Below are 11,048 nucleotides of genomic sequence, written 5' to 3'. Positions count from 1 at the left end.
AATATTTCTCCAGTTGACGTCGAACCCTGGTTCTCCTCGGATCGAGCGGAAATCAGCCCGGAAGGGACGTGGGGCTTGGTTTCGCCGGAGTTCTCGCCGCCGGCGACTCGAGCTCGTCGGATCTTGGTTGGGGAAGATGGGAAAACTCTCCAAGAATGCTCACACGAAATATTAGAGGGTTTTGGGGGCTTGGAGAGAGAACAAGATCAAAAAGCCCCTTTCCAAAACCTAATTTTTGGCTATTTAAGGCTCCTCCTCTATCTTAAACGGCCTAGATTCGATCATGATATGATTTGGAGGGAAATATCGGTGATTAGGTCGTGGATTTGAATTCCAAAACGTTTGGAATTGATTAAGGCATTAAATGAGGCTTTAATGGGCTCTAAATAGATGATTTTCACCTATTTAAGACTTGGTTTGACCAAGTCAACAATTGACTTGGTCAAACAAGTCAAGGGAGTCAAGGGGGTGGGGCTCGAGCACAAGAAACCATGAAAATAAATTTAAAATTGATTTTAGGCTTAAAAGGTCCAAATTGGTCAACCCTGGTTGACTTGGTCAACCGGGTTGACCCAGGGTCCAAGCTCGGGCTCGACAGACTCGACTCGACCCACTGAACTCAACGGGGAGGGCCATAGGGTCTGGCTTGGTCAATTTGACCAAGTCAACTGTTCGGGCCCAAATCTGGGCAAAATCGATGTCAACATCGATGTGAGATTTGAATCTTTTGTTTGGTGATTTATATCGTTGGTATTTCTATTTAATTTTTTAACAAATGGTTTGTGGGTGATTGTAGCTTTGTCAAATGTGATGTATTAAATTTCTTTCCGTAATATGAATCTTGAACATTGCTAAAATTTTACATTCTTCACTATTTTTAATTAAATTTCATAATTTGACAACTATTACATTTGTTGTCGGAATGAAAAAGTACGTTTGATATTCCCACATTTACTGTGACTATTTTTTGCCAAATTTAAGAGTTGCAAATATGTGGATTGTAATTTTTTGTGTGTATCTAATTTTTATTCACATTAGTATATACTAGACCCTCACCCGTACTACTACTTCACATGAACTTGCAATTGAATCAACACTGTTGACAGACATTTCATGATAGATCATTGCTAGAATTTCAAAATTCAGTCATATACTACTTTGTTGATAATATATGAAATAAAAGAAATGAATATTCACTTAACTACTTACTCGGTCAAGGAAGAGATTCTCTCCAGTTGGAGTCATAAACAATGCCATTTGAAGTTCTTCCTGTAAGATGATTCAAAATAGTTCTGATGGATTCTCACCACAATTTTGAATTAGTTTCACATAAGACTTTGTCCACTAATATCCAGAGTTTTGATATACTAATATGAATTCAGTGCATCATTTTAAGAGGAAAAACAGTTGATTTTATTGATTGAGAAAAGGTAAGGCAGCCTTTCCCTTGAAAATCTGATATTACAATTCAACAAAAGTTCAAACAGACATATACTGTGATTGAATAACTACATGTACATAAAGTTCATGTAACCATGTGTAGACAGAGATAATCATCATAATAATAGTAGTACCCCTACAATTTGGGGTTGGCTTTAAGATCCTTCTTCTCCATCCTTTTGTTAGTTGTTGTTGCATGCATTGTTATCTTTAACATATGCAAGTTTGACACAATGTTGTGTTAAATTACTTTTTATCCAGGAACTTCCGGTGCCTTTAACATTAGTTTCATTGATGGTCTTATAAGTGCATCTTTTCTCTTCGTTTAGTATGGTCAAATCAACTAAACTTGTTTTCTACAACATTGTGCTCAATAGGTGCTATTGGCACAAACCATTTTATATAATAATTGCGAACATGTTAGGTTTATCACACATACATCTTACATTTTACTTAGGTCATACTTAAGATGGTCATTACTAAGCTTGAAACTTAAAAAAGTCCAACATCATTTTTTTTAAATGTTGTAAGAACCTGTGCATAATGTGATAAGAATCTTAAGGTATTGCATATCTAATCACCCTGAGCAACCACCAAAAAGAAAATGAAAATTTGTTTGAAAAAAGAAAAAATACTTTTTTTTGGTCACCCCATATGTTTTTGCATTTTTCATTTAAAAGATGGGCGATTCTAGATGTCCATATTAGATACTGTAATTTGTTGCATATAGGTTCTTTGGCACAAATGGTTCTGTTGAAACATAAAAGAAACAAGACTCTTAAAGCCAAATGCAAATTATATAGGAATAAATAGCCCAGTTAATGGACCAAAGATTGAGGGAAGTGACCGGCTATGTGAAGAAAAAAATAGAAAAATAGAAAGAGCAAATATTGGGAAAATAAATGCATAATATTGTTCTCCTAACTATAAAAGATAAATAATCAGTTTTTTGACGACCCCTATATGCAAAAGACACAGAACAGGATTTGGAGATTATATCTTTGCGACCAAGGGCTGGCGACATTGTCGGTGTCGAGGGCATGAAAATTTGAAAAAAATATCCTTTTTTTTTCTTCTTCTTTTTTTCTCTTTGCTTTTTTTTTTTCTTTATTTTCCTTTTTATAATACAATAATAATAATTATATTAATAATTAACTAAAATAATAACAATAAATGAGGGGATGTATACAGGAGCTTGGGTCAACATAGAAACAGGGATCGAGTAAGGCAATGAAGGCTACGGCAGCTTTGCGATCTACACAAGGAAAAGTGTCGAGTAATGCGGTCTAAGTCGTGAGGGCAGCATGTTTCGTGCTTTGGATCGAAGGAGGCCGGTCTTGGAATGAATTGGGAAGAGATGTGATTCATAATGTATCGGGCCTTCGGCTGATTAGACCGGGCCCAATACAGGTCAGATCAATACAAAGGAGTAAGGATCGGGCAAGGTGCGGATGGTTGAAGGAATCGACAGATCAAGATGTTCGATCAAGAGCTTGCGGCAGGTTGTCAGCTTGATCGAGTGCAGTTATCGGGGCTATAGCAAGTCGACAGGTTAGAATATGGGGCGGAAGTCGGCTACAGAGTGAAGATTGGCAATCGAGTGCGAACAAGTGAGAGGAAGGAGGTTCGGGGGTTCAAAATCAGAAGTCTGGAGCTCGATTGATTCGACGGGTTGAGGCTAGTTGACAGGATCGAGATGCAGGAGCTCAACCGGGATCAGCTGTAGTCCGATCTGTTGAGAGACGAGGTCGATGGAGGTGCGGTTTGTGAGATTCAGGATTTGCTTGAATAGGCATATCAAGTAGATTGAGGGCTTTAGGTTGACAGGTGTGGGAAGCTCTGATCGGCACGGTGGCTAAAGACTTCGGCTGTGTCATGGATTCTGCTGCAACCTAGGAGGTAGAGATCGGGTCACTTTGACCATGACGAGTTATTGGGAGAGCCCTTGTATGCCGAAGAAGCAAACGAGTTTCATCTCTCATTTTAACGACAAAAGCAGAAGCTCGATCGAGGCATAGATCATGCAGAGCACATCATCGATGTGCGGAGTTCATGCAAAGCACGATGTCGGACGTCCGAGCTGCGGGATATGCAGGATTTGAATGGCTTTTGTGTGGAGAGCGATGCGCAGAGCTCGTGCGGAGGACATTCAGTGAGATATATATATATATATTTGGCATTCATGTATAGGTCAACAATCCCTAAACATCATAGTCATATTTGGTTAAAAGACTCTTCAATACAACGTGTTAATGTGTTATTTACAAGCAAAAACCGCAATGCTCTCTTCCTAATTTATATAGCTAACAATTTATCTATTAGGAGCTTGATTTTCTTGAAGTAGTCGATGAAAGGTTGCCTCCAATTATCTTGTTTTTTAATTTCCAAGCAATGCCATCATGACTCTGAGGTTGTACTGGATTTACGTTTTCTTATAACTGTTTGATGTTCCTCTTATTGATTTTCAAGAACAAACTATTGGAGAGGTTGATGAGTTATATCTTGTTCGCTTGGATTTGATGATGCCTTTACGTGCGGGGAACATAAAATTGTTGGCTCTAGTACTCAACGAGTGTAAACACTAATTAATAGAGGCTCAACATTCATGCATGTGATTTCTTTAGCCAAGTTTACTAAAGAGTCTGCATTATTTCAAAACCGTAATTTTAATGAATTTATTAGGAGTTTAATAACTTTGTTGCTTTTGTAGTTTATGTATAACTAACCAAAAATAAAAAGAGAAACCAATCTTCAATGAAGTCGCGAGAAATCTATGGGCTCCAAAAATTTCATACCCCGGCCTCTTCGCGCTAGCTCTTTCTATGATTTATTTGTGTGGGCGAGGAGAAATTTAACAAGTTTAGGTTCCGAGGTAAATTTTCAAAAGACAGATTGAGTTTTAGATAAGGAACAACCCAGAGAATTCACCCTCATTTTATGAGGACTTTATGATCTGAGTTCTAGTTTCCTATAAGTGCAAGCCCTTATAGTTAATTATCCTTCACAATTATGAGAGAGAACTTTCAATTAAGACTAGTAGTAAGATATGTCACATAGGTTGCAAACCCAGTATAATAATAAATGTTTTAGGGTTTGAGTTTGAATTTGAATTTTGATGTTTATCACCACATATTTAAAACAGGTGATGGGGGAAACAAAGATGAGCCCGACAAAGATCCCATGGTTCCGTCATCCTGAGTTGTCATGGTTCTTGGTCTACATAGTTAGAGGAGGTAGTCGACCCAACCTGACATAAGGCACTTTATTGGCAGCCATGGGTTGCTTCGTCCAAGAATACCATGTAGATCTGGGGAAGTCTTTGTCTAAGGAGATACATTTGAATCCATCTTAACTAACAAAAAAGACTTTGTGCCTATCAAATATATCATATAATTCATTGATAAGTGTAAATAATGTGTTATTTTATGTGTTATATTTCCAGTGAAAATGAGCAGTTTAGTTGTATTGTATATATATATATATATATATATATATATATATATAGACTAAGACATAAAATTCTAAGTATCATCCAGTGCTGCAGCATCAGACCAAACAACACTGTAGCACCATCAAAGGCACCACTGAAGCACCACAATATCGACATGGCGACGCCAACATCTCTATTGGACAGCGCCGCGGCGACAAAAAAGTCAGCCACACAGGGCCCAGCTTACTATCTTCAAACGCTGCAACGTTAAAATCTCTCACCCCTCGGCACCCAAATTGCTAGTATGGCACCGCAACATTCGAAAGTCAACAACGTCGTAGCATGGCTGTTGTAACTGCCCAAGGAAAAGACTTGTCGGTTAAACAACACTATTGTTCACTAAGTAACTGATTTACGTTAGTAAGCGCAACAACAATAGTTAATTTTTTGGGCGCAGCAACGCCACAACACTAGTTGTCTACTTTGTGTTTTCCTATAAATAGTCGACGTGTTATGTTTATGGGGAGTTTAATCACTTGTTTAATTTCAGTGTATTTCAGAATACTTCACTAAATCTCTCTTAAGGTGACAAGGGAATTTTAAAAAGTTTTTGATAAAATCGTTATAGTGTTAGTTCATGTTTGTTGGAGTAACTCTATACATTAAGAAAAAAAGAGTGTAGAGGAGATTCATTGAATCTTCATAGTGATATCATTCTCTTGTATTTTCTTTCTTCTATGATTTCAATTGAAATGTGTTTGCTTATCTTTTTTTCCTTGTCTGGCTAATTTCTTAATTTTGGATTGATGATGTAGATAACACATTAAGTATTAATCAAAATTCTTATGCTCTAAAGTTGAAAGATATTTTGAATATTATCCCGCTCTTTATTTAATGCACATAGTGATCATATGTATAGTTAAAATGTAATGTGATGTATAATCTCGACAGAGGAATGCAAGAACCAGGAATATTGGTATAGTTTGTTTGCATACCTAGATATAGGATGTAAAACATGTTAAGTTCTTAAGGAGATGATATAACTATAGGAGGTTAGCATATATTTTTTTTTCACCCGTATAAGATCAACAAAGATTTAAGGATGCATATGCTCTGAATCACATCACAATTAAGAATTTCATTAGAAAAGATATACAATTTACATTCATCAATCCAAAACACTTTATTCAAATATTATTTCCATTATCATATGGGATATATTTTAGTATATAGATTGGATCTATTATAGGATTACTCTTTCTGTCCGCTTATACAAATGTTGTAGATCCGATGGTGTGAAAATAAATTAGGTTTCCATTGTAACACATAGAAGATATATATTTCAAGTTATTATATCATTCAACATAGCTTGTAGGGAATGTTTGTTCAATAGGGCACTAGAAGATAGTGTTCTTATTTGTTAGTGAGTTACATCATTTGTTACGAATTTCTTAGTGCAACCTACATGCTAGTTGTGTGCACTATGAATCCACTGCTCCTACTCACAAGTGAATTGTAACATGCCCTAGAAATTCCCTACTATTCCTAGACAGGCTGGTTTATTTGATATGATCTTCTTATTCATGCATGTAGAATAATCATTGTGGGCACTACGAATTCCCTGCTCCTATTCAAAGGTGAATTATAGTGTTGATGATAGGTCGCTTGTTATTAGGTAGCTTCATTTAACTTATTCATATATGTCATTTGACATAGTTTGTAAAAGCCATACACCCATTCGAAGCTAGAAGATCTTGTTACTGCTCCTTACTTGTCTCCTGTTCATCTTTTAGATATTTGAGATTTTATTTATACTTTTAATTTTAAGTTTGATTCGCCGTAAATATGTTCAGTTCGAAATCCGGTAGCTTCACTCTTTCCTTTTCCTTCTTCATGAGTTATATGATTTTCATCACCAATTTCTAATATTGTAATGGCCATGAACTTGTTCGGGATACACAAGTTGATAAGTGAGTTTGAATTTCATCGAACTACTGTAGGAAGCCATCATGTCTAAGAACATTAAAACTACCTTACCATATAAATTCAAGCCTAGGAATTGCTGATGCCCTTGATTGGCTTGAAATTATCGCATCTGATAAAGCTCAGATTTCTCTATTTTCTACGAGATGGCAACTCCCATTTATATAAGAAAGTAAGAAACCATCATTTGTTCCAATAACCCTATTATCACCTGATGTATCTATAACAGTAGCCTTAGAGTCCAAAATGTTCTCTATGATAACTGAATATCCTAGATAAATCATTAACTAGTGATCATTTCATTATTTTGTGAGATACTTGAGTGATTTGAAAAAAAAAAATTTGAATTTGAAGATTTGTGTAAAAAGGGAGTCTTTTTGTCATTTGAAATTTTGGCAATTTCCCGACGTCCCCTCCCCACAAATGGTGATTACAAAGTATTTTTCGTTGGTTCTTCATGACTTGATCTAAGATACAACGGCGCGAAATCTTCGCATTAGCAATCATCCTGCCAGGATTTAAGATACAACTGCAAGAGGCCTTCAATTTAAAAAATCTTCCCGCTCATATCAAAGATCAATCACGCATGGGATTTAAATTGGCCAATCATGCCTGTATCTAAGATACAACAGTGCAGGTCTTCGATAGGACTCTTTCCGTCCGGATCTAAGATTGACAGCTCGAGGTCATGAATACCTGTTTAAAAATTCTTTTTTTTTTATTATCCCTCTCTTTTTTAATTATATATGAGAGAGAGAGAGAGAGAGAGAGAGAGAGAGAGAGGCGGCTAGAATCGGCCGGATCGGATGGGGCCGAGGGCTCGGGGCCGAGGGCTATGGCTGGCTAAGGAGCAATTATTAAATCCGGTGTCCGAATGCGTTCAGAGATCAATAACCACGCGCCACGTCACCTAAAATTAGGTATTTTGGACTCGGTATTGCTCGGTATATATTTGGACCGTTCGGTTTTTGACCGGATGCAATAATTTCTCCTGGCTGAGCCGGATTTATGGCTGGCTGAGCCGGATTGGGAGAGCAGGCGGCTGGATTGCGCGTATGGACTCGAGAGTTCGGTCGACACAGGGCTGCGGCCAGGATCGAGCTGATCTGGTCGTGTGGAGGCAGAATGCAGACGGGTTCTGGATCGGCGAGGGCGGCCTCCGCTGCTGGTGCGGACGAAGGTGATCGGCGGCTGGGGCCCGGGACGGTGTGCTGTGGGCTCGGGTCGCATGCGAATAGGAGCGGGATGGAAGTAGCGGGCTAGGGCTGCCGCCGGGTAGATGGATCGGTAGACGCTGGCTTCGACTGCCGGCAGACGGAATCGCGGGAGGGGCATATTGATTATAGGGCACGGAGGCGGAAGTCAGTTGGTTCATAGAGATATCATGGTGTGGAGGGTTATACGAGGGAACCGTAATTTGGGAGCCTAATTTGGTGATGTGCGACCGGGTTGAAGTTAGATGTCAACACAAAAGTCTATCATCAAATTACGCAAATGAAATGCATGCATAATTAAACAAATGAACAAATAGCCAGTTCTGTGCAATTAAGTTTTCGGTAAGAACCGATAGATCTGCAGCTCATAGTCATCGTCTAGATCACTGCCCTCTTCCAGATTTGAAATGAGGGATGTGGAAAGGGGTAAATTTTCACTGATCATCAGATCAATTTAGTCTTCCAGTCTGCTAATCTATTATATTCACTGCTGAAGCAGCTGCAGAATTAAAAAGTAAAAAAATAGGGAGATTTACATACATATCACTTTATTTAACATTCAAAATATTAATATTATATGTCCGGAGATGAAGTTGCAGGAAAATTAACCTTATGAATAAGGCCGTCGTTGATGATGGAGCAGCTCAGCTTCTTGTACAGCTCGTGTAGCGCCTCTACCTCGTTCACTGTGACTACATACCAAAAAGAGAAAACAGTAGATTAAAAAAAAAAGAAAAAAAAAAGCATCAAAGAGAAGACAAGTTACGTACAGCATCGAGATTCCTCTGCGAGCTTGGCAAAATCATGGCGGGCTTGCGGAGTGCTTCGAAGGAGAATCTTCGGGTGGCTTTCGAAGCAGTTGGTGACGACGAAGATCAGAGATTCAAAGATGGCTATCAGCGGAAGGAAAGTGAAACAGAGGCGCTCCCCCACCGTCAGAAAGCTTGAGCTCTGCATCCCCTCACAGTAAAGATTGCAAGATCAAATTGGTTTATTGACGACGAATGCGGGATGAAATTGAGAAGGAAGAAGAGACCTATGCGAGAACCACAAACTTTTTTTTTTTTAAACCGACCAAAATGATTGGTTCGATCTATATCCTATCTGTCGAATGAATCATTCAAAAAAATATAAAAACATATATATTTCTTTTCTTTTGGGATTTAAAATTTAGCAGCTTCGAATCTTCGCATTCTGAGCGCCGTTTAGTTACAGTATATAAACTAAACGTAATTATTTAAAATAAATATTATCTGATTGATTATAAAACTAAATTCTGAAAATTATTTTTTTAAAATTTTATGTAAATTTAATTTAACTGTGCTTTGAGAATGGTGCAAAAGCTTCAATATAGCTAATTATATCATAACATATAGTGTTTCCCATATATCAATCATAACAATTCAATTATAATATCATATCATGTCATATAAATAAAAATAAGTAGAATAGTATTAAGTGGTATGTATGTAAATTTTCCTAAAAAGGGAAATTTACATACATACCACTTTATAACATATTATTTACATATCTAACACCTAAAACTTTAATATTACATGCATACCACCATATATTATTTTAATATCAAATATACCACTTATATTTCTTTCCTACCACTCATATTTGATATGAAAATGAACTATGGGTGGTATTTATGTAATATTAAAATTTTAGGTGTTAAATATGTAAATAAAATAGTATTAAGTGGTATGTATGTAAATTTCCCTAAAAATAATTAAGTGATATAATGCACAACCCCTATGCCAAATCTTATCTCAATTTTATATCTTCCATTATACATCAAATTCATACCACTAACTCACATATTCAATGAAAGGTATAATGATTAGTCATCATATGTATGTTACCATGTCTATGTCAATCTAAATCATAGTACTTTTTTTTTTTGGGGAAAAAAATCATAGTACTTAAGGGTTTTGTTTATTTGGACAATTAAGAGTTTTATCAAGCATGAGACAGACTTCTAAATGACTATTTTTTATTTTAATTCCAATAAGTATATAAAAAGATATATACAAAAATATTATATAATGCATCATTTTGATCATTTTGACTATAAAAAATTATAATTTTTCATGTTAATTTTCTTTGTACAAATTTATGTGCATATTAGCTAAATATGACATTTCTGACAATTCGATAAAAGCATTAAAATGATGTTCTAAATGTCTTTATGAAATATTGCAAAAAGTAATATTAAATGATAGGCATTTTGCCCCAATATTAACATCTGAATTTGTATTTCTGACATTTAATGCATCATCAGCATCATGTTAACATTATAATTATCTATTAAAAAGTTCAAGTTGCATGGTCATAGCATGTCATTTAGAGGAGATTCTAGTAAAGGAAAAAATGTAAACAGTGCATTATTTGTGATATTTGAAGTGCCCTACATGTTTATTTTTTGGTTCATGTGCTTTATGTTGATGTTGATGGAATTTTGTCCTCATTTGTTGTATGCGGGTGTGAGATGTTTTCTATTCTATTCTAGCCCCAGTTGCTATATGTATGTGTGAGAAGTTTAAAGAGAATTATAAGTGGAAGTGAAGTTATAAACATATATTGGGGCATATGCATAGTATATTAATGCGTCGCATATTCAGATAATTTAATGAGTTAAGTACAAATTATATTTTGAACGTATTATAATAATTCTAAAACTTCTGTGTATATTATGATAAATCAAGTTTAAGTGAGTGATATTTTGATAATGTGAACATTTTGTTATTTTTGATATCTCTATGAAGTTTATCTGTGAAAAGTATAAGTGATAGCTCTGAAAATGAGTACATTCTAATAACCCTATGAAAGCATTCCTGTGAAAAGCACAAAGGCAAATGTTATGTGTAAAGTTAAGTAGTAATTTTTGAATTCATATTTTGCAACACCAATATGTTGAATAACATATGAATTACTTTCTATTAGTATTTAGTTACGCCTGATGTTTAACTTTTAAT

The 11,048-nt window shown here is 36.0% G+C and overlaps 1 protein-coding gene across 2 annotated transcripts in view; it reads right to left on the bottom strand.

The window, feature by feature from the left end:
* The window catches only part of LOC110110261 (calcineurin B-like protein 9), a 23,123-nt gene extending 13,942 nt beyond the window's left edge, over window positions 1–9,181 (bottom strand). Inside the window, exons 1-3 of one of the 2 annotated variants that reach the window (XM_020841649.2) lie at window positions 8,838–9,181; window positions 8,677–8,759; window positions 1,210–1,269 (exon numbers count right to left, since the gene is read on the bottom strand). In XM_020841649.2, coding sequence (XP_020697308.1) covers window positions 1,210–1,269; window positions 8,677–8,759; window positions 8,838–9,024 — 330 coding nt within the window. In that variant the 5' untranslated portion in view covers window positions 9,025–9,181. The remainder of the gene's footprint in view (window positions 1–1,209; window positions 1,270–8,676; window positions 8,760–8,837) is intronic. The other variant, XM_020841650.2, reaches the window with a different exon arrangement.
* Between the last annotated feature and the right edge of the window lie 1,867 nt (window positions 9,182–11,048).

The sequence above is a fragment of the Dendrobium catenatum genome, unplaced genomic scaffold (genome assembly GCF_001605985.2).
Source record: "Dendrobium catenatum unplaced genomic scaffold, ASM160598v2 fragScaff_scaffold_9, whole genome shotgun sequence".
Lineage (NCBI taxonomy): Eukaryota > Viridiplantae > Streptophyta > Magnoliopsida > Asparagales > Orchidaceae > Dendrobium > Dendrobium catenatum.
Note: the sequence above shows the minus strand (reverse complement) of the source record. Positions and strands in the feature narration are given on the sequence as shown.